This window comes from Camelus bactrianus, chromosome 5, assembly GCF_048773025.1.
Source record: "Camelus bactrianus isolate YW-2024 breed Bactrian camel chromosome 5, ASM4877302v1, whole genome shotgun sequence".
In the NCBI taxonomy this organism is placed as follows: domain Eukaryota; kingdom Metazoa; phylum Chordata; class Mammalia; order Artiodactyla; family Camelidae; genus Camelus; species Camelus bactrianus.
Genome location: NC_133543.1, coordinates 78,800,279 through 78,821,492, shown reverse-complemented (window position 1 = coordinate 78,821,492; position 21,214 = coordinate 78,800,279). Strand labels below are relative to the sequence as shown.

General features: G+C 41.8%; 1 protein-coding gene across 1 annotated transcript in view; it reads left to right on the top strand.

The window, feature by feature from the left end:
• The window catches only part of LOC105082311 (aldehyde oxidase 1), a 68,816-nt gene that overhangs the window by 21,909 nt on the left and 25,693 nt on the right, over positions 1 to 21,214 (top strand). Inside the window, exons 15-23 of the mRNA XM_010971889.3 lie at positions 839 to 1,001; positions 2,665 to 2,757; positions 5,904 to 6,073; positions 6,423 to 6,549; positions 8,832 to 8,954; positions 12,227 to 12,323; positions 17,733 to 17,857; positions 19,538 to 19,671; positions 20,727 to 20,814. Of these exons, the coding sequence (XP_010970191.2) occupies positions 839 to 1,001; positions 2,665 to 2,757; positions 5,904 to 6,073; positions 6,423 to 6,549; positions 8,832 to 8,954; positions 12,227 to 12,323; positions 17,733 to 17,857; positions 19,538 to 19,671; positions 20,727 to 20,814 (1,120 nt within the window). The remainder of the gene's footprint in view (positions 1 to 838; positions 1,002 to 2,664; positions 2,758 to 5,903; positions 6,074 to 6,422; positions 6,550 to 8,831; positions 8,955 to 12,226; positions 12,324 to 17,732; positions 17,858 to 19,537; positions 19,672 to 20,726; positions 20,815 to 21,214) is intronic.

Below are 21,214 nucleotides of genomic sequence, written 5' to 3'. Positions count from 1 at the left end.
CATGATTATTTCCATGTGTCTTGGTACCTTCTGAAGTGGGCACCATACAATTTGTATGTGTGTATGTGTATGTGTGTGTGTGTGAGAATGACTGAGAGGCAGGGAGAACCCATGTTCTAATAGGATACAGACACAGTAAGCAAAATGAGTACATTTTCATTCTTTATTGGGAGAGAATAATTTACCATTATGAAAGCTAGATGATGGGAATTTGTTTTATAATAACTTGCTAAGTGCATTCGCATACCTGACTTTTTATTTCTGTAGATAATAGTAATAGCCAGCATTTCTTGAGCATTTACTGGTTATTGGTTACCATTTCAGAAGTAATAGAATAGTGGTAAAAAGCACGATCTTGATTGAGCCACACTGCCTGGTCCAAATCTCAGTTCAACTCCTATTACTTATGTGATCTCAATCAGCTTACTTAAATTTACAGCCCCTCAGTCTCCTTATCTGTCAAAGGGGGGTAATCGTCCCTCCCTCACAGGGCAGTTGAAAGGATTACATGAATGACTCCATGTAAGGTGCGTAAAACAGAACCTGGCAGGCAGTGATCTAGGGGGCAGTCACCCCGGGGCTGAGGACTTAACATGAGTTGTCATTTCTTTCTCCCGACCCTTCCAGGAAGTGGGATCTACTGTTATGGCCCTTTTACAGATGATGAAGTGGTGGACTCAAGCCAGACACCTTGAGAGTGATGGGCTGAGATCTGAACTTGGGTTTCCTGACCCTGGAGATTGGACTCCTTTTTCCTGCATTAAACTGTTGCTGTTTGTCTCACACGCCAGCTGAGCTGGTGAGCCAGGCTAGCAGTCTTCTCTTCTGACTCCCGCAGGCCCTGGAATGAAGAGATGCTGGACGCAGCTTGCAGGCTGATTCTGGATGAAGTCTCCCTCCCTGCCTCAGCTCCAGGTGGAAAGGTAGAATTCAAGAGGACCCTCATCATCAGCTTCCTCTTCAAGTTCTACCTGGAAGTGTCACAGATTTTGAAGAGGATGGTAGGTGGAACCGACCAGGCCTTAGCTTTCCCAGTGCTGGGGTCTCTGGGGATACCCAAAGTGGAGCCACAACCCCCTGCCAGATAGCTCTGGACTAGAATAGAAAAGACATCCCGAATCGGAAACTCATGGGCTTGTTGGGTATACGGCAGGCTGCCTGTTGGTGGGCTGGGTGTTGGGGAAGAACTGCAAGCAGAGCTTCGAGCTGTGCAGGAGTTGGCTTAACATCACCCTGTTATTTTGTTTCTGGCCCGTTGTGTGTCTGGATGGCGTTCAGAAAACTTGTTAATGGTTTGAACGTATTTTCCCTCAGAAAAGCATGTCTTCCACTTGCCAAGGTTTACTTTTGTGCATTTGGCTTTCTCCTCTGGGTATAGCTTTATTTGTCTCACCGATGAGATTGTGATGGCAGCCACTCCACGAGGTTATTGTCGTGGGTCATCATAGGAAAAGGCTTAATATGGTCCCAGTGCTTCAGAGGAGCATGGTGGAGACTGCCCGAGAGGCATCATCAGAGCAGTAACCATCCAGGCACAATTAGAGTTACAAGACTATTGGCCAGGGAGGACACAATGAAAAAAAGTTTTTTGGAATAAATTTGCTAGACCCAAAGGGAGCCTGAACCATATTGACCTCATTAATCCCAAGCTACAACCAGCTGACCAAACCAGACTAGAAGCCAAGAACATTTCTCATGTCAGATAGAAGTTAGTACGATCACTTTAAATAAAAGGCACAACGTTCTCTCTTATCATTCCTTCTGAAGGTAGCTTCTCATTACACATGGGAACAAAAAAGAACCAGAACAGTCGTATCAAAGTTTTTACAATAGAAGTTTGAAATCTTACATAACTGGTGTGTTGTCACCAGGTAATCAAAAGAGGAAAAATAAAGCCAGCTGCAGGCTCCTCCAATTAATAGCAAGCAAGTACAATTTATTGGGTGAATCAAATGATATTATGTAAAGCTTCACCTTGTGGTCTTTTACCTTCTACTCAATTTCACCTATTCATTATTCCTCTACTATTAAAAATAATAGCTTTTGTTGGCTTTAATTTTCTGTTGAAGATTTTAAATTGTAAAAAATAACCATCAGGTGTACTGTTCGAGGTATTGCATCAGGACCAAATGACCCACTTCCCTCAGCTCTGTGAAGTGTTCCTCTTGGGACCCCAGAGCGCTTCCTGCTGTGGGGTCGTGACAAGGATGCAGCCCTTTGCACTTTACTTCCCCTCCGGTTGCCCAGGGGGTACAGAGCAGAGTTTGATGCTCATTTGCAATCACGTACCTTGGCTCTGACTTCTTCCTGGTTTAAGAATTCTCTTCCTTTCCAACTTACTTACTTAGCTTCTACCTTCTTGTTTTACTGGTTTGTAAGTCCTAAATCGTTAAGAAAAGCATGTGAAAGAATCAAAAGAAACATAAAGATATTGGAAGTCAGTGATCTACAATGTTCACTTGGCTTTTCGTAATATGTGGTGGTATGTATGGTCCTTCAAGGGTATGTGTCCTGGATAGCAGGGAGAACCCTGCTCGTACTTCCAGGCAAGTACTTAATACATGTTAGACTTCTGAGTAGAGCTGCTTGCTAAGAACCATGCTAGCTTCCCTTCCAAGACCATTCTGGCATATTTTAAATATCTACAATGGTTTTACTTTTCAGGACCCTGTTCACTATCCTAGCCTTGCAGACACGTATGAGAGTGCTTTAGAGGATCTCCATTCCAGACATCACTTGAGTACCTTAAAGTACGAGGTTCGTGGCATTTTCTTTTTAAATTCAAGGGACCTTGGCTAAGACTTCACGTGGACATCCCACTTATCTCTCAGTGATTCTCAAGCTTTGTCAGCCTGCGCTCCCACAGCCTTCTTTAGTGTTAATTAAAATTTCAAAATCAGTGAAGCATTGTGACTGAAAGTGAAGCTAGCAATGGTCATTTTTTTCAAATGTCTGTTTTTATGTTGAAGGCCATGTGTTTTGTTCTGTGACCTTGCACCACCGACAAAAATAAGCTGCCTAATTTGCCCTGCACGCTTGCCCTTGAGATCATGGAAGTCCAAGCACAAAGTCAATTCTGTGTCAGGGCCGTGGGGCTGCTTTGATTTTATTTACAGAGCCAGTTGGAAACAGCCCCGGGAGACTGATGAAAATGCAGTAATGCTTTTCTAAAGAGCTGCTGATTTATTTCGTTTGAATGTGGAGATACATCGCCCCCGCCCCATCCCTGCTCTCCAAGTGTTTTCTCTCTGAGTTACATTTTAGAGTTCAATCAAATGTAAGTTCTAAGAGCTAATTTCAAGCTCTGCTAATGAAAATTGACTATTAGAACAGAATTTCTCATAACTTTCAAACGGAATGTTCAACCACAGCATTATAAGAGTACCGCCTGAAGTCATCCTCTTGGTAAGCTGGATAAGATTCAGTATGTTTTGCCTCGAAATTATTAGCAAGATACTTTACCTGGAGAGTTTCATTAAGTCAAGAACATGAAAAAGCTTGTTGAACATTCTTTTTAAAGAATGTTCTTCCGATCTTTTGTTAGATTTAGTTATAAAAGCTTATAGTGTGTCATAATGAACAATGAAGTCGGTGTACACCTCTTCCAGTTTTAGGTTCAATGTGTCCAAAAATTCAAATATGCCAGACACCATTGAAAGTGATCATTCTGAAAAATCTTCTCCAGTGTTCTGCAAAATACGGTCACCGTGACCTTTGGCTTATAAATTCCCTAACATTGCCTTGACCCTGGAATAAACTTCAACAACCAGAAGAACAACAACATCAAATTAATGGGCATTCAGATCATCCAAAGAGAAGTGAAAATCTTCACATAGTTTGTTACCATAGATAGCAAGGCAATTTTGGAAGCAACATATCTCCTACACAGATGAGTTTTGTTTTTGTTTTTCCTGTGGTTTTTTACACACACATACAAATATCCACATTGCTCCAGGAACTTTGGCACTCAGGACTAACATTATGTTCCCCCACATCAGCTGATTTGCTTAAAAAGCCTTTTGACCAGCAATCACCAGTTAGAGGAGACAACATTCTCCGTGGTATCTTTAGCCGTGTAACAAGTGGGAGCAAGTAATGAAATTCAACCTCTTTAACCAGTAGATTCATCACAACTGACTGACAAAAAAATAAAAAGAAGTGTTATATCTTCAGCTAAATTAATCAATTTCATATTTATACCCATGAAAGATATATTTTGTGATTTGTCTTCAATCTTTTGGCAGGCAGGCCTCACAGTAAGGTTTCAAAAGGATTTTTTTCCCCCAAAGCTATGATGTGTTTCAGTATTTATAGTAAAAAGTATTATGTCATAGAAAACTCCCAGAGCCTTTGTCGATGTGTATGAATGTGTTTCCTTAGTGTCTAAGCTTATAAATTACCTGGAATTTTGCTCTTCAGGATAGATAAAGAAAATCTCTTTGAATTAAAATATATATATATATATATGTGGGTGATTTTTCACTCAGACATTGTTCAAATTGAGAACCTAACACAGCACCTAACATAGCGGGTGCTTCGCAGAGGGAGTCCATCCCTACCATCTGGAACAGGTCAGACCAGAGCTGAGAGAGTCCTCTTACATTTTTTCTTTTGATCACCATCTCAGCTCCTCAGAGGACGGGGAGAAGAGACCCACTGAGAGCACTCGGCCACAAGGACAGCGCAGTGTCCCTGGGGCTGATGTGTGCTGGGGCTGCTTCAAATCCCTGTTCGTATTGCCTGAACCCCAACATGTAAAGTTTTCTCTCATTGCCCCTATTCCCCTACATTCATGGCCTAATGTCCACCTTTATTTAATGGTGCCTAGACCAAATTCTAGATTATTTTTCTCAATAATCTTCTGCCTTCTAGTTTATAAAGTCAGGATGAACACAACCACAAACAAACAAAAAAACCTCAACCAATACTCCTTTTTTGTGCATTGTATCGTAGTAACTAAGAAGTTGAAGTTTATATTCTCCTTTTAGAGAGTGGTCTTTAGAGAGTGGCTGCCTGGCTGGCAATTCTCCTGGAATCTCCCCTTCCCACTCTCCCATCACCAGCCCCACCGGCAGCCTCAGCCTTCACCCTGCTCTCTAAGCTCGGTCTACATCAGGTCTCTTAACACTTCTTTCTTTATACTTCCAATTCTTCTTCTCCCAATGACCAACCAACTAGGAAAGCTAACGACTCTCTCATCTTTGAAATATGGGGGAGACATTATGTTTCTTAATTTCCTCTTTGGTTAATGAAGCATATTTAAGGTATTTATAAAACCCATGGCAAGACATTTTACTCCATGGGTGTCTAAGAAAGAGTTACATTAGTTAATCATTACTCAAAATGCAGTTCCTTTGTCTTCATTCTTCATCAGGATTGTCTAAGTTATGTCTTACCAATTATTTCTCAGACTTCTTCACTCAACATAGAAAAAAAATGAAAAAGAAAAACCTCTTGTGGTTAAATGCATGCCTTCAATCTTTTCTATAAACATGATCATCAGTATTTTCTGCAAAATAGTACACGTGCCACGCTTTAGCTACAACAGGAAAACAATTTTGATAATGAAAGTTAAGGAAATACGTGAGCCTTTGCAAGAAGGCAATTTTATATTATCAAGAAGAAAGATTTTTATTCATTCACTTATGCAAATAGAATTTGCATTAGAGATGTTTGTGGTCTGTTTTCAAAGTAGTGGCCCAAAAATGAGAACAACATCATGGCTGTACACCTCACTTTGCCTGTTGAATTCTTGAAATTGGCTTACTGTCCTGGGGTTATTATTAATAGTGACTTTTATTTTCAGAGGTGTTCTGGTTTAGATGTAAATTATATAGCTCCCCTCTTATGGAAGATGTGCATAATAGACTATAAAAATGATATGTTGGTTATTGATTAAACAGAATGGAGACCTACTGCAGCTTCCTCAAGACCCAATTGGCCATCCCATCATGCATCTGTCTGGTATTAAGCATGCCACGGGTGAGGCCATCTACTGTGACGACATGCCTGCAGTGGACCAGGAACTGTTCTTGGCTTTTGTAACAAGTTCAAGAGCTCATGCTAAGATTGTGTAAGTGATAAAGCTCTTTTATCACAACAGACATTTACGATTGCCTTTTTGGCTAGGTCACATTAGTGAAAAATAATGGGATGAAGAAGATAAGCTATTTGTTGGCGATGTCCAATGTAGATTTGAAGTGAAACAGGATTGAAATGTGGGATTTACTACAATTTATCCCTCCATATGATAACTTCATGGTCCCAGAGGTTTTTTTCCCAGTTGTCTGGCATAGAACGATTGGAGGGTTCTTGTCTGTATCTTACCTGTCTCGTATCTTATTCTCCAATTATGTACATTCTTTATGGTCTGCTGGCTGAGGGCTGCTCTGAGGAGCCCTGTTCTGTGTGTTCTTATCTAGGTCTATTGATCTGTCAGAAGCACTCAGCCTGCCAGGTGTGGTGGACATCGTGACTGAGGAAGATCTTCACGGCGTAAATTACTTCTGCCTTTTAACCAAACCTGAGAAACTTCTATCGACAGAGGAGGTGCTGCATTTTTGCCTTCTGTTTTAAAAATAAGTTCTTCAGTTAATGGCACTTCATATTTTCTTAAAGATAACATCAAATTTGGCACATGATAAAGGATTCTGATATTCTTTGAATGCTTATTTATATAAACCACTGTATTCTAATAGTGAATGAGTTCCAGAAATACTCATTTTCCACCTAAGTAAAGAAGCTGACTAGTTATATAAATGCTACCTGGATATTTATATTTCCTAGTAGTAAGATTGTGTGCAGCTTTCATACTTACGAAAGGATAAATGAGAATAATGATAACTTGCATTTGCTGATCCTTCCCCTGAGAATTCCTTGCTGTTGCCCTAGTCTCAGTGTGTCCAAAGGCCAAGTCCAAGTTCAAGCGGCATCTCCACTGTGAGGCCTTTCCTTATTCTTTAATCCAGGAGTTCTGTCTCCCTCTCTGAACTCACGCGGACTCATTCATTCATACTGCCATGTGTTCAACAGGCACCTTTCAAGTGAGCACCTATTGTGGTTGGTCGCCATAGGTGAACAAGACCTATGTGGTCCTTGCCTTCATAAAACTTACTGTCTGGAGGAGAAGGCAAAGTGGACCTTTATTACACTTTCTATCTTGTATTGAGCTTATTTATTTGTTTCTATGTCCTATTTCCCCTGCCTATTCCTTGAGCAGCATGTCTGACTCATCTGTATATTCTATACACTACTTCCTGCAAAGCAGGGTAAATGAGCAGAGGATGGCATTGTTGCCATTGAAAAGCTTCAAATGATGAAAATGTTGATGACTGTATCTTAAGTTATCAGAAAATGCAGCAAGGGCAGTATCCTGAAGGTTTTCTGCATGACTGTGAATTCTCAGTTCAGTGTTTACTGAAAAGAGTTTCATCATTTGAAAGAGTCCCTGCCTCTGGCTCTCGCTGGAAGACTGAGTTGATAAAAATGAAAGTTTGGTAACTGAGCATCTGAAGTCAAGGCTGAACCTCCCCCGAGGCGGGACTGTGTGGTCCTGGCAGAAGACAGTGAGAACTGTGGCCTTTGCATAAATATTAACTAAACAAACAGAACCATCCTGGGATGCTCAATGACACCTGCTCTCTGAAGGGTGTGCATGCAGCCTCTGAGCGTCTCAGGGCGAGTCTGTGTACCAGGTCACAGGGCAGAACCCGAGTCTGTGGAGAGCGGAGACCAGAGTCCTTATGAATGATTGCCTCTGTTAGTTTAACACTTGTCTTTAGCATGCTATACCTTTAAAAAAATCTTTTCATTGCAGAAATTTTAAACATACAGAAAAATAGAGAAAAACAGTACAATGAATCCCCGTCGACCCATCACCCAGCTTCAACAGTTATCAGCATTTGCCATCTTGTTTCATTCCTTCCCCACAGCCCCCGCCCACCCATACCCAGCACACACACACTTTGTGTGCTGGATTTAACTTTTTTTTTTACTACCATTTTTATCTAGTGTTAAAACTACTATATACTCACTGGAGAAAAGACCTAATAATCTATTGCGGATTTAAAAAATGAGTGATTATGTTTTGTCTTGATTTTGATCATGGAAAAAGGTGGGAGAGAGAATCAAATACTCGTGTGACCTCTTCCAGTCCTATTTTTACCTTTCTGGAGCCATAGTTTTGGCCTCTCCCTTCTGCTTTCTGCCCTGCTCCCTGTGTGAACTCCTTAGGCCACCCACCTACCCCTCCTGCAGGTGAAACAGTGAACACTCCGGGCCTGGTCTTGGCTCGCATGGCCAGTCACGTCTCTTTGTGAAAAGCTGTGCTCCACCACAGTTCAGGCCAGAGACGTGCTCACCAGCAGGGCTGTGTTATCACCCTCTCCCTCCTTTCTCTTGAGTGAGATGGGCTTCTGCCTCCATGCAGGCAGAAGCTGCCTCTTAGAGTAGCCTTGTGGCCCTGCTCGTGGTGTGGCCACCCCAGGTGGAACCGTGGTCCTGGCTCTCCTGGGCCCACTGGCCCTTGAGCAGCCCTGGAGCCTGAGTCTGTTGTTCTTGAGGCAGCATCACACCTGCTCCCTTCAGCCACCACTGCCAACCATGTGGCTTGAAGACCTGCACTCTGTGGGCACCTGGGGTCAGCAGGCCTGCTCTGACCAGTGTACTTCTCTACCGACGCCTTTGTTAACCACAGCACTGCGGCGAAGTCCCACGTGAAGGGGTCATTTCCAGTGTGTCTAGCTCTGTGCCAGCAGAGAGGGGGAAATGAATGAGCAGAGAGGACCTGGTGCCTGCCCTCCTTGGGAACACTGCTTTGTCCTGCGTTGCAGGTATTCTGCGTGGGTCAGCTGGTCTGTGCTGTGATCGCTGATTCCGAGGTCCAGGCAAAGCGAGCTGCGAAGCGAGTGAAGATCGTCTACCAAGATAAGGAGCCACTGATCCTAACCATCGAGGTAATGAGTTCATGGGTAGGGCCAGGAGGGAAGGTTTCAGGGGTGCATCAGACAAAATGCCTTTGGCTGCAGAAACAGGAGAGAACATCTGACTCGAAGTGGCTTCTGAAACACAGGGGCTTTATTGGCCCCAGACTCTATCAGTGTTAGCAAGAAACCTATCTTCTGCCTCTCCTGCCTGCAGCCCACAGTGCAGGCTTTGTCTCCTTCGGTCAGAGGATGGCAGCCAGGAGCTTCTAGTTCCCATTCAACAAGCATGAGAGAATCCCACTGTCCCAGCACTCCAGGGGGCCCAGGACCCAGCCTCACCGGCACTCAGGTCACGGGTGCGCCTCTGGCTTCATGACTGGCAGGAGGGATGCAGGAGCTGTTGGTTACTGCTGGGGAGTCAGATTTCTTTGAGCTTCTTGGGCTGCACTGGGGAGTGATGGAGACCTAAACAGAAATCTGAGCATTGTTTGGAAGGGGACAAGTGAAAAGAATGCTGGATGGGCAACCAATGATATCCGGGAGAGAGGACATACCCTAGAACTCTGTATCCATCTCCACCCAGACTCTTCCAAGTACACAGTGAGAATCAACAAGATGTTCTATGAAACAAACATCGAAGATGCGTGTTTTAGATCCTTTAATGCATATCTTAAATAAGAATGAGAAATAGCTCCTATGATACCGACGGCTATTTTGGCAACTTAAATTGAGGAACTGCATTTCCTATCTTGTTTGTTAAAAAGAACTTTGAAATTTATAAAGATTTTAAGACTCACCTCCCATGAAATGATATGAGTATTCTTCTGCATATATTTCACTGGTTTTTATAACTTATTGTAATAAGAGCATGAAAGTTGGGAAAGCAGCATGAATGGATTAGATTCAGTACATGCAGACTCAGTGTAATCTGGGAATACAGTATTATCTTCATAACATAATGAATAAATTGTTCTCTAGTTGACTAGCATGCTCTGAGGCAGAAAATGAGGAAATGGCTTGGCCAAGATTAGTGTCTCCGGGAGAACTTGGCCTTGGGCATATTTCCTATCATGCTGTTTTATGCCTCGGAACATAGAGTTTGTTTCTGGACAATGTCCTCGGTGTTTTGAATTAAAATAAAATCATGTCAAGAAGACAGAAATAAAGAAGTTTACTTGCAGTCAGAGAGTGATTAGGCTTCCCAAGTTTTCCTGGCCAGTTTCAAATTCATTCTGTTCCCTCCCGAAACTCTCTTCATTTATACATTGCCTGCTGTGCTTGCTTACTGTCTACATTCTTTCCTCAACGTTTTGTTTTAGAGTTAGAATTTCTTCTTAGTAAGAAATTATTTGCATAATTCTTTATCAAAAAAATTTTTTTATAACTCTTTGCCAAATACTGGTGGCTAAATGTCTTCTCTTCCCTTCATCCTACTTTTCAGCCAATATAGAATTTCAAATAAGCAAATAGATACCACTCTCCCCCTACCCTCCCTCACTCCAGCCAGCACATCTCTAATTGTCTGCCAGAGACCCCAGCATCAAATACCAAACTTTGACATCATTGAAAAGAGCTACCTCCTGTTTCTATCAAAGGTTAAGTTCTCCAAAGTCAGTCACCTGGGTCAGAGTAGATTTAATCCAAGTATATAGCAGGGAAATATGCCCAGTTCTTTTACCACTTTCCTAACCAAGAAATATTCCGGAAATTGGCTCAAAGTTACTCAAAGAACAAAGACTAAACTTTAAAAAAATTGGATTTATAAAACGTAACTTCTGTTTGGAACTTGGAATAACTGAGTCTTAGATTAGTAAGAAAATCATATGAATTGATTCCAGTAGGAAGTATGTTATCAATCAAAACAGGATAAAAACAAATGGATCTCCATTACTAGATTAGTGTTTAACCTACTTACGCTTTTCTGAATTTTTAATAGTTTGAATGGGGAAACTCTGTCAAAACTCTTGGTTCAAAGGCTCAGGCTGATGACCATGATGAGAAAACTGTGCTTCTGACCAGAATCTCTCATCAGTCATCCTGATCAACAGCATGACCGTAGCTAACACCTAGAGCTCTCTATGTGCTTACCTGGTTCCAAGCAGGTTTCCTACATTAACTCACGAAATGCTCACAACAATCCTGAGGTAAAAACAGTTATTATCCCCATTCTGATGCAGAAACTAAAAGACAGGGTCACCCAAGTTCACACAGCTAGTCAGTAACAGAAGCAATCAACAAACACTCTATTAAGGAACCTCTGCCCTACAGTGGTAAAAGCAGACCAACCCGCTTTTTGAATGGAGTAATGGCAGGATTGCAGTAAGACATCCCTGTAAGGTATGTTGATAGGTCTAGACACCTACTGGTGGCCAGAGAGAACCAGAGTTAGGAGAGTCCCCAGCTGCCAGCAGGCTGGAATTTCACCGACGGACAATAATACATGGCAGGGACGCTGGCAGGAGCTGGCGCGTCACGTTCGCCAGTGGACCCAGCAACTACAGCAAGATGAACTTGTGAGGATAGGTAAGGAAACCAGCCAAGGTTGTCATAGCGACATTCCTGATTGCGTGTACCCATCCTGTATCCTTTCACTTCCATTAGGAGCCTGTATAGAAGTGGACTTGTGGTACCCACACTGGGCTTGTAATGGAATCTCCCTTCCAGGGCTGGAGATCCCAGTGCCCCACTGCCCTGTGCAGGTGCTGTGTTCATCCCCCCAGGGAGGAGCATGGGGCTGGCAGGCAAGGCCACCACGATCCTTGTCACTAAAGTGTCGTCAGCTAGCATTGACGGAGCGCTTATCATATGTCACGTTAGCTCTTTTACAGCTCATTTCATTTTATCCTCTCCACAGCTCCATTTTACAGATGAGGTTCAGAGAGGTGGAGTTGTAGACCCAAAGTCAAACAGCTGGTAGGTGGAGAAAATGGACACAGCGCCAACTGTATCCAGAGCCCAAGCTCGGAACCTATGTGCTGTGTGTCATTAGCTGCATAAAATGGGCTGTGGAATGAAGAGAATAACCTGCTGGAAATTAGTTCCATTCTGGGACCACCTAGGTGCCCAGTTTTCTAAGCATACTCTTTTTTCTTTTGACTCAATGAGGACATTTGTATTTGCTCCATGGGGAGACTCTCTGCAGCTTGGCTGTCAGCTCAGCTCATGGGGTCATGGTGAAGGTACGTGGGATTCCAGAGCCAGAACCATGCTGCCCAGCTCAGACGATGCCCCTCCGTGTGTGGGTAGTGCCATCGGGCTGGGTCTCCTGCCCAGAGGGGCTCACTCTTCTCTTCTCTTTCCAGGAAGCTATCCAACACAAGTCCTTCTTCGAGGAAGAAAGGAAACTGGAGTATGGAAATGTTGAGGAAGCATTTAAAATGGTGGATCAGATTCTTGAAGGTAAAACTATCTGGAAAAAATGATGCGAGGGGAGCACCCCTGAAAACCTTCTAAATATGTCTCATTTAGAGTTACCTTTGCCTTCTAGAAATCATCTCGAGATCAGCCTCGGTGGGTGAGCTCCTTGGAAACAGGCACCTTGTTCCCAAATGTGTTTCCCTCCATCGTGCGTGTGTGTGTATGCACGTGCGTGTAAAGTGACCTTGCCTTTGGGGCCCCTGGGCAATGACCATATCTATCTATCTATCTACCTATCTATAAATAGATAGATAGGTAGATAGATAGATACACACTCTCTCTATAGAGACAGATACATAGAGAGAGGATACACACAAACACACATACACATATATATACACACACACATTTTTTTCTGAGCCATTTGAGAGTAAGTTATTGATTTGATTCCTCTTTCCCCCTAAATACTACAGTATTTATTGTCTAAGAACAAAGATATTATATTATGTAAACATTACAGTTTCCAAAATCAGATCATTAACATTGACACAATACTATTATTTAATCTACAGACCTTATTCAAATTTTGCCATCTGTCTCAGTAATGTCCTTTTTAACAGGAAAAAAAAAGATTTACCATAGGTCTTTGATAACCTGTACTTTTCCCACGCTGCCCTGCTGTTGTACATTCTGTGAACTCTATCCTTAATGCCTGCCATGCGAGATCTGATTAACCCAGATGTGTTGCTGAGTGAGTGTGGCCTCTCTGTGCCATATCTCAGGGCAGAGAATAAGTCACCGGCTTTGCCTGTCTTTAAGTGAATTTTCAGGATTTTAGCCTCTTGTGCATGTTAAAAACACAGTAGTAGAAACTACAGTCTCCTTAATTTTTCTCTCCAACCCTGATCTCAAGCACAGGAAGAATCCTAAGACGTACCATCCTGAATGTCCAGCCAGAGCTGTGGCATGTAGAATCAGCCAGTCCAGCCACTGAGCGCAAAGCCCTTCATGTCTCTTCACTCACAGCCATATAAAAGCTGAAGCTGGTCGGGGCTGAGTGGATAATGTCACTCAAAAGCTGGAGAAGAGACACCTTGCACCATCACCCTGCCAGGATTCCTTGGCACCCTCTCTTATGAGGGACTTGGCAGAGCACTTCTTTGGGTTCACTCTCCTTATTTTGAAATCATATGGACAAAATAATGCTGATCTCAGATCCTCATCATGAAGATTATAAGGGCTAATACCTGTGTGCTTGGCACAGAGCTCGGCTCACAGAGCCATAGCTGTGAGCAGTAATTAATCTTAGGTTTGAATTTTTGTCGTTGTTCTCTAGAGAAGGTTGTGTATTACTGAGTGAACACACCAATAGGCGTTCAGTTATCAGATCCAGGGTTTCCCAGTTTTCCTCACTATAAGATGCTTCTGAAACCTGCCTGGAGATTCCTGTGCCCCTTTCTTGGAATTCTGGAGTTGGAAGAGCCCAGGAATCTGTATTTTGACAAATTGTAATAGTGCTTCAGGCAATTCTTAAGATTAATGAAATGTGGCAAACATTCGAAGGGTGAGTGTGTTTTGTGGGAGAAGAGAAGGTGGGAGCATTTTAAGCCCAGAGAGTGCCTGATAAGAGCACCTTGGAAATACTGATGTTTAGGGGATTTCCTCCTCTTTTGCCATAATCTGTCCTGAACTCGGTTCTTTCCATCATATGCTTTTGTGTGAGAATTCAATTATTGTATTTTTCCTTGACATCTGATTTAATTATTTAATTTAGTTGGGGAAGTTGTTCAGTCCACCTCTTACTTGAATTTTAACGTGTTACCTGGCCCATACCCTAATGATAAGTTCAAAAGTGGTAGAAAGCTTTTAAGGGGGCATTTATACCACTTCTAAGTTTTCAACCTCTTGACTCACCAGTTTGAGGGGTTTTTGTTTTCTTACTCTGCAGTTGTCATTGGATGAAAAATTTTAACTGCTTGTTTCAATGAGCGATAACTGAGGGTATATGGATCGTAGCAGAACCGCATCTGCCCCTTAGGAAAATAGGTGCTCTGAAAAGCAGACTATTTCAAAGATTAAATATGTAGAGCATTACATCAAGTCTCAGGTTGTTTTCTTGAAGAGAATGATACAATCGTTGGCTTTTACCAGCTGTGAAGGTATGTCTCTGCCCTACCTGACGCTGGTGTCATAACCCTGGAGGGCGCTGAAGAACATGGTTTACAAATGAGCCAGCTGAGGCTAGACAGACGTGCAGCGGACCAGGAATCAAATTAAGTTTCCCAGCTCTGAAGTTAGCCTTCTCTCCTCTGCTTTATGCTACTGCTCATTTGTCTCTTTAAAAATTCCATTAGCTGGATGGGCTTTAGACTGAGAGAGTAGATGACAGTCCCGTGGCAGGATTTGCAGCAGATCTAGAAGCCCTGAAACTGAGATTGTCTTCCCCTCATCTTGTCCCGTTAGGCATAGGACAGAGAGACTCCTTTATACCTTCATGGCTTTTCGTCCTTAAGGAACTCATTAATATGTGAATGTGCCTGAAGGAATCACTCCTAAACCCAAACTGGGATAACATTTTATCTCAGGGATTAGTTGAACAAATTGCTTTCCAACCTAGAGAGTTGAGAGCAACACCATAGGATGGAGAGAGGGCACCTTGGGTCCAGGGCTGCGGGGGTGGGCGGCGCAGTGTAACAGGGTTCTTACAGGTTTAAGCAGAAATAGCCCTCATATTTTTTAGCTCTGTATTTTTAAAATGAAGTAGCTATTTAATAAAATAAATTCTGAGTGGATAGGTAGGATGATTGCAGAATATGGATTTGAGCCTCTGGACAAATAGGTTTTTCCACATATTGTTTTGAGAAAAGCTTGAATTGAAATTGAGATCTGAGTTCCTGACATTTTAATTTTTATATTTTATAAAAGAAGCAGAATCCGTTTATACTTCTGTACTCTTTCTTTACTCAGATTTTGTATAAGAAAGGAAGCCCAGATTTTAACAAAAGGTTTCCTTGGGAATCTCCCTCAAACAATTTACAAATCACTGTTAGCAGGTGCATTTTTAATTTTTAAAAGTTCTGCCTTCCACCTAACCTATTGATTGACATAGCTGTATTCTGGTTTTTCACTTCTGCTTTTTCCACCCCCTGTCTTCCCATGGGTTACTCAAACATTTTTTAGAATTTTATTTTGGTTAATCTATAGTGGTTTGAGTGTATCTCTTCATCTAGCTTTTTAGTGGTAATCCTAGATGTTAAATGTAAATTATAGTATATCTGGTAGCAACATCTTATCAGTTTGAGTAAAATGTAGAAAACTTACCTCCTTTTGCATCCCTTTACTCTCCCTCATTTATAATATAATTGCCTTAAAAAAGTTCTTCTACACAAGTTGAAAACCACATAAAGCAATGTTAAAATTTTGCTTCAAATACAGTTTAGAAAACTCAAGAGGAGAAGGAAAGGCTATTGCCTTTATTTGCCTGTATTTTTTAAATTGAAGTAGTCAATTTATAATGTGTTAATTTCTGTTGTACAGAATAGTGATTCATTTATACATATATATAATATATATATATTTCTTTTCATATATGCTTTCCACTGCTCTCTCATCTTCCTGATGTTTCAAGATTCTTTAAAAAAAAAAATGTCCTGTCTGTTTCAAGAACTTCTCTTAGCCAATCATTATTTTAGGATAGGTCTGTTGAAGGTAAACTCTTTCAGCTTTTTTTCATCTGAGAATGTCTTGATTTCTTTATCATCCTTGAAAGATACTTTCACTGGATATAGAATTTTGAATCCTGAGTCTTTTAGCACTTGAAGAAAGATGTTATACCGGTTCCTCTGACCTCCATGGTTGAGAAATCTGCTGTCTTTTGAAGTATTTTTCCCAGATAGGTGAGGAAGTGTTTTCTGTCTCTGCTTTCAAAATATTTTTGTTCTTGGTTTTCAGAAGTTTGACTGTGATGTGTCTTGGCATGAATTTCTTTGGTTTATCCTCTTTGGGAATTACTCAGCTTTTTGCTGTAGGTTGATGTCTTTTACCAAGTTTGGGAAATTTTCAGCTATTATTTCTTCAGATACTCAACATCAATGACACAAATGTTCCATCTTTAATTTTAACCACATAGGATTCTGAGATTCTGCTCATTTTCCCTTCAGTCTATCTTATGTCTATTGCTCAGGCTGGGCAATTTCTCTTGTTCTATATTCTTGTTCCCTGATAATTTCCTCTCTTCTCTCTGTTCTGTTGTTGAACTCATGCACTGAGCCGCTTAAATTTTGACTGTTGTATTTTTTAGTTCTAAAATTCCCATTTGGTTCTTTTTATAACTTCTGTTTCTTTGCTGAGATTTTCTAATTTTTTCCATTTGTTTCAAGTGTTTCTGTAAATTAAAGCATTTTTATGGTGGCTGCTTTAAAATCCTTGACAGATAATTCCTATATCTGTGTCTTCTCGGTGTTGGCATCTGTTGATTGTCTTTTCTCATTTGAGTTGAGTTCTTGGTATGACAAGTGATTTCCAATTGTATCTGGTTCACTTTGGATATTGTGTTATAAGACTTTGGATCTTATTAAGTCATCTATTTTACCAGAACTCCTCTGACCCTGTGTTGGTGGGAAGAGGGGAGTGATGCCTTGTTATTGCCAGGTGGAGCGTGGAAGTCCAGGTTTCCCATAGGCTCCCACAGACTCCACCCTAGCAGAGGATTTTGGGTACCTCATTACAGCTTGACAAGGGTGGGAGTCTAAGCTCCCCACTCAACTTTTGCAGATAGAGATAGGTCTGCAGTTTTCTTCTGTATGTTTGGCTGGAATAGAGTCGTTATTGTATAGAAATTTTCTGTCTTGCTAGGCTTCCCCTTTCCTAGTCCTTTGGCTGGTGAAAGTAGGCTTTTCTTGGGGATTTTTTTCTGTCTTTGCCTGTTGGTGTTTTTGGATGTCTGGCTTCTCTAGCACCAAGTCTGGGACATAGGAAACAAACAACAACAAAATCCACTGAATTCATCATTGTGTCTTTCCTTGGGTTGCAAAGCCCAAGCTAGTCTTCCTTCTCCTCTACCTTTCAGAGTCTTCTTATGTTTCTTTAATTATGCATAATGTCCAGGATTGTACTTAGAAGAAAGAACAGGGAGAAGCATATCTACTCCATCTTGTCTTGGAACTGGAATTCTCCTTGCCGTTGACTCCAGAAAGCCCGGCACCGCTCCCTAGGACTCTGTGGCCTGCTGTACTGGTAGACATGACAAACTCTCCTGCAGAACTACTTCAAGTATGCAGATATAATAAAAGCTAAATATCGTTGTTTGTGGCCCTTTGCCATGCAGCCTGCTATCCTGGCAGAAGCGCTGTTGGTGGAATTTCTCCATAATGAGTTAAGAGCTGGGGAGGGGGTGGTGCCACCTGTCCTATCTGACAGCCTCCTTGATTCTGGTGTGTTTTCCTCTAACAGGTGAAATACACATGGGCGGTCAGGAACATTTTTATATGGAGACCCAAAGCATGCTTGTTGTTCCCAAAGGAGAGGATCAAGAAATCGATGTCTACATATCCACACAGTTTCCCAAATACATACAGGTAATATGGGGCTTTGTGGAGGGAACTTGGCTCATGGTTCCTGCCAGCAAAATATACCAAGAACAATTAGAGATAAAAATGTCATTTTAGAAACTGAAGGCATTTGGAGTAGTAATAGCCATACAGGTTCAAAACATTTAAGATAGTATTATGAAAGTCGTGGCCTTCTGTTTGTGGATCTGTAACTTTAAAACCAACTATGAGATCAGTAGGTCTCTTTTGCTATACTCTTGGCACTGTTAAGAATACAAAAAAAAGATGACTGTAGTTAACACTGCTGCATTATATGTAGGAAAGTTAAGAAAGTAGATCCTAGGAGTTCTCATCACAAGGACAAAAATTTTTTTTGCCTTTTAATTGTATCTATATGAAATAGTGAATGTTAATGGAACGTACCAGAGTAATCATCTCACAATAGATGTAAATCAAGCCATCATGCTGTACACTTTAACCTTATTCAGTGATATACGTCAATTATTGCTCAATAAAACTGGAAAAAAAAAAAACCCACAGTTTAAGAAAGGAAGGCTTGCCCTCCCAAACCTGCAGTACCTAACTCACATGAAGCAAATAGGAAACAGTATCGGGCAGAATGCAGCCAAGTGCTGAATCAGCTAAATCAGAACTTGTAAATTTAGGTGGAAGAATTAAGAGAATGGAGGTTTTTCAAACACTAAAATCATCAGGAAGTCCCATGAAGAAGAAGTCTGAAGTCTGGATTTATAGTGAGAGTGTGGTTTATTTAGATGGTGAGAAGAGAGGCCATTTCCAGGCAGTTTCACACCAAGATCACACGCCACTCATTCATTCATTCATTCACTTGCCCATTCTGCAAACACTTACAGCCTGTGTCCCATATACCCGGCAGCGTGCGTGTGAAGGAGAAATAGCACGAAGACCACCCAAGCTGGAGTGGAGGACGCATCTGGGGGTGGCGAGTCTAAGCATCAGGGTGGAAGTGAGGGGAACAGAGCGTGGGGGTCTTGATTCAGGTCACAAGAAGCCAGTGCCATTACCAGCACAAGTAGGAATGTGTGAATGTGGAGAATGAGGCCTCTGAGAAGCTGGAACACTAAGAAGGGTTGGGCCAACTCCATTCCCATCCTGTGCTGCTCCTTATCCTTGTGTGACGTTGGACCCATCACTTCATCCCTCTTGGGCTCCCCACCCATAAAAGTGAATTTTTAAGACTTAATGACCTCCAACATTAGGATGGAAAAGAAGGGCAAGACCTACATCATGGAAGACCCACTGGCCAACTTAATCCAGATGGGAGGTGAGGAGTGCTTACTCTCCAGTGGTGACAGTGGTGTGTGGGGAAAAGACCCATCTGAGAGGTTTGGAAGGCAAGGAAAGGTCACTGCTTTGGGAAACACATCCCTAGGGGTTAGTCTGAAAAGAATACTTTGGGTGTAGTTCATGGGGAAAATTTTTTAAATTTTATTATCACAAAGATACCTCATTGATATTGAAAGGACTACTTAATCTTAATGATAGTGTTGGCAAAACTATTGAGATCAGCATGGATGCCTGCTTAGGTTATTGGAAACCATCCCACTGTTTAGTATAACCACATAATCTGTGTGTCATGTAGACCATTATGGAATCAAAACGTGTAAAGGCCGTCCCACTCCCTTGCTGCAGACGGGATGGATTAATGAGAACTGTTATCATTCACAGGACATAGTTGCTTCGACCTTGAAGCTCCCAGCTAACAAGGTCATGTGTCATGTAAAGCGTGTTGGTGGGGCTTTCGGAGGGAAGGTGATAAAGACTGGCATCATGGCAGCCATCACCGCATTTGCCGCAAACAAGTAAGTGGAGAAAGACCGCTAAATAAACTAAAACTAAAATGAGGTCGTGCTGAATATTCTCAGTATTGCAGTTAAGGCAGAAGAATCTGAGTCAAGATTATTTAAAATCACCTATAATGTACAAATACAGAAACAAGCTGCCAGCTTGTTACAACTTCTTTATCTTACATTGTCAAACTACACACTGTAAAAACAAAAATGAGAATCAATTACTGAAAAGAATGAACACTATAGTGAAGAATATTATAATACCTGGAAAGCAGACAGAAAACAGATCCTGAAAGGGTGGGGTTACTTGTCCTCAGCACCTGTATGTATATGTAGGTCAGTTCAACCTGTTGAGATAGATATTTTTACCTATCTTTATTTCTACATCTATGTATATCTGAAAAGGCTCATATAGATATAGATATAGATATAGATATAGATATACCCCAAAAGGTGTGTGTGAGTGTATATATACACACATATATATTCCTTAATTAAATAGAGATTTTGCTTTTGTTTTGCTTACTTTTGTTTATAAAGCCATTTTCCTTTAAGGGTCTCAAAATATTACCATAGGAAATTGTCTTTGGAGTAGGCACATGTAGAAGACTTAATTTCTTTGCTAAGTAATATAGGTCAGTTCCTCTACCCCATGACATGAAAAGACCTTGATTCCAGCCCTGTCCTATGAGGGAGCACTTGACAGTCGGACACCACCTGAATTCTTCTATTTGTCACCATCTATAATGTGGCCTTGGAACTGTTAGCCTATAGCAGAGGTTGTTGTCACAGTGAGAAATACCTCCAAAGCAATACCCTGGAGCCTTGGGTGCCCAAGAGCCCCATCCCATAAGCAGTGAGTGCCAGGTGTGGTGCCCTGACCCAAAGGAAGATGAGGCCACCGGGCATGCCCGAGAGCAGTACAGCCTGGGGTCAGAGAGTCGCTCTGTGGTTCAGTGTGTGTGTGTGTGGACCCCACCCGGGCTCTCACTAGGAGTTACAGAAACCCTGGTTAATGTAATTTGGTAAAAGAGTTTACCTCTCCTGCTTTTGTTTGTTTGTTTTAGGCACGGCCGTGCAGTCCGCTGCATTCTAGAACGAGGAGAAGACATGTTAATAACTGGAGGCCGCCACCCTTACCTTGGAAAGTATAAAGTGAGCAGCAGAAGAAGGGGAGGGGCATTCACGCTGTGATTATAACATTCCATACGCGCAGAGGGCCGCTTTTGGCTGCTCTCTAATGGGGAGTAACAATGCGCAAACCAATAAGTTACGCTTCTAGTCACCTTTCTATTCCTTGTGCCGATTACTGGCTGCTTCAATGAAGCTTTTCTGCTTTGCTCAAAAATGTCAGTTTATGAAAAAGTACTAGCTGGTACTGGCTGCTACAGAGTGAATAACTGGAAAACATGTGAATATATATGCATACATCCATGAAAGTAGATCTGATAGCCACACTATTTCCACAGAAAAAAGAGATAAAAACAGTCGTTTCCATAACAATAGTGTTACGTGAAATTGCAATTGTTTGCCAACAGGTTCCTCATTTTTCAGT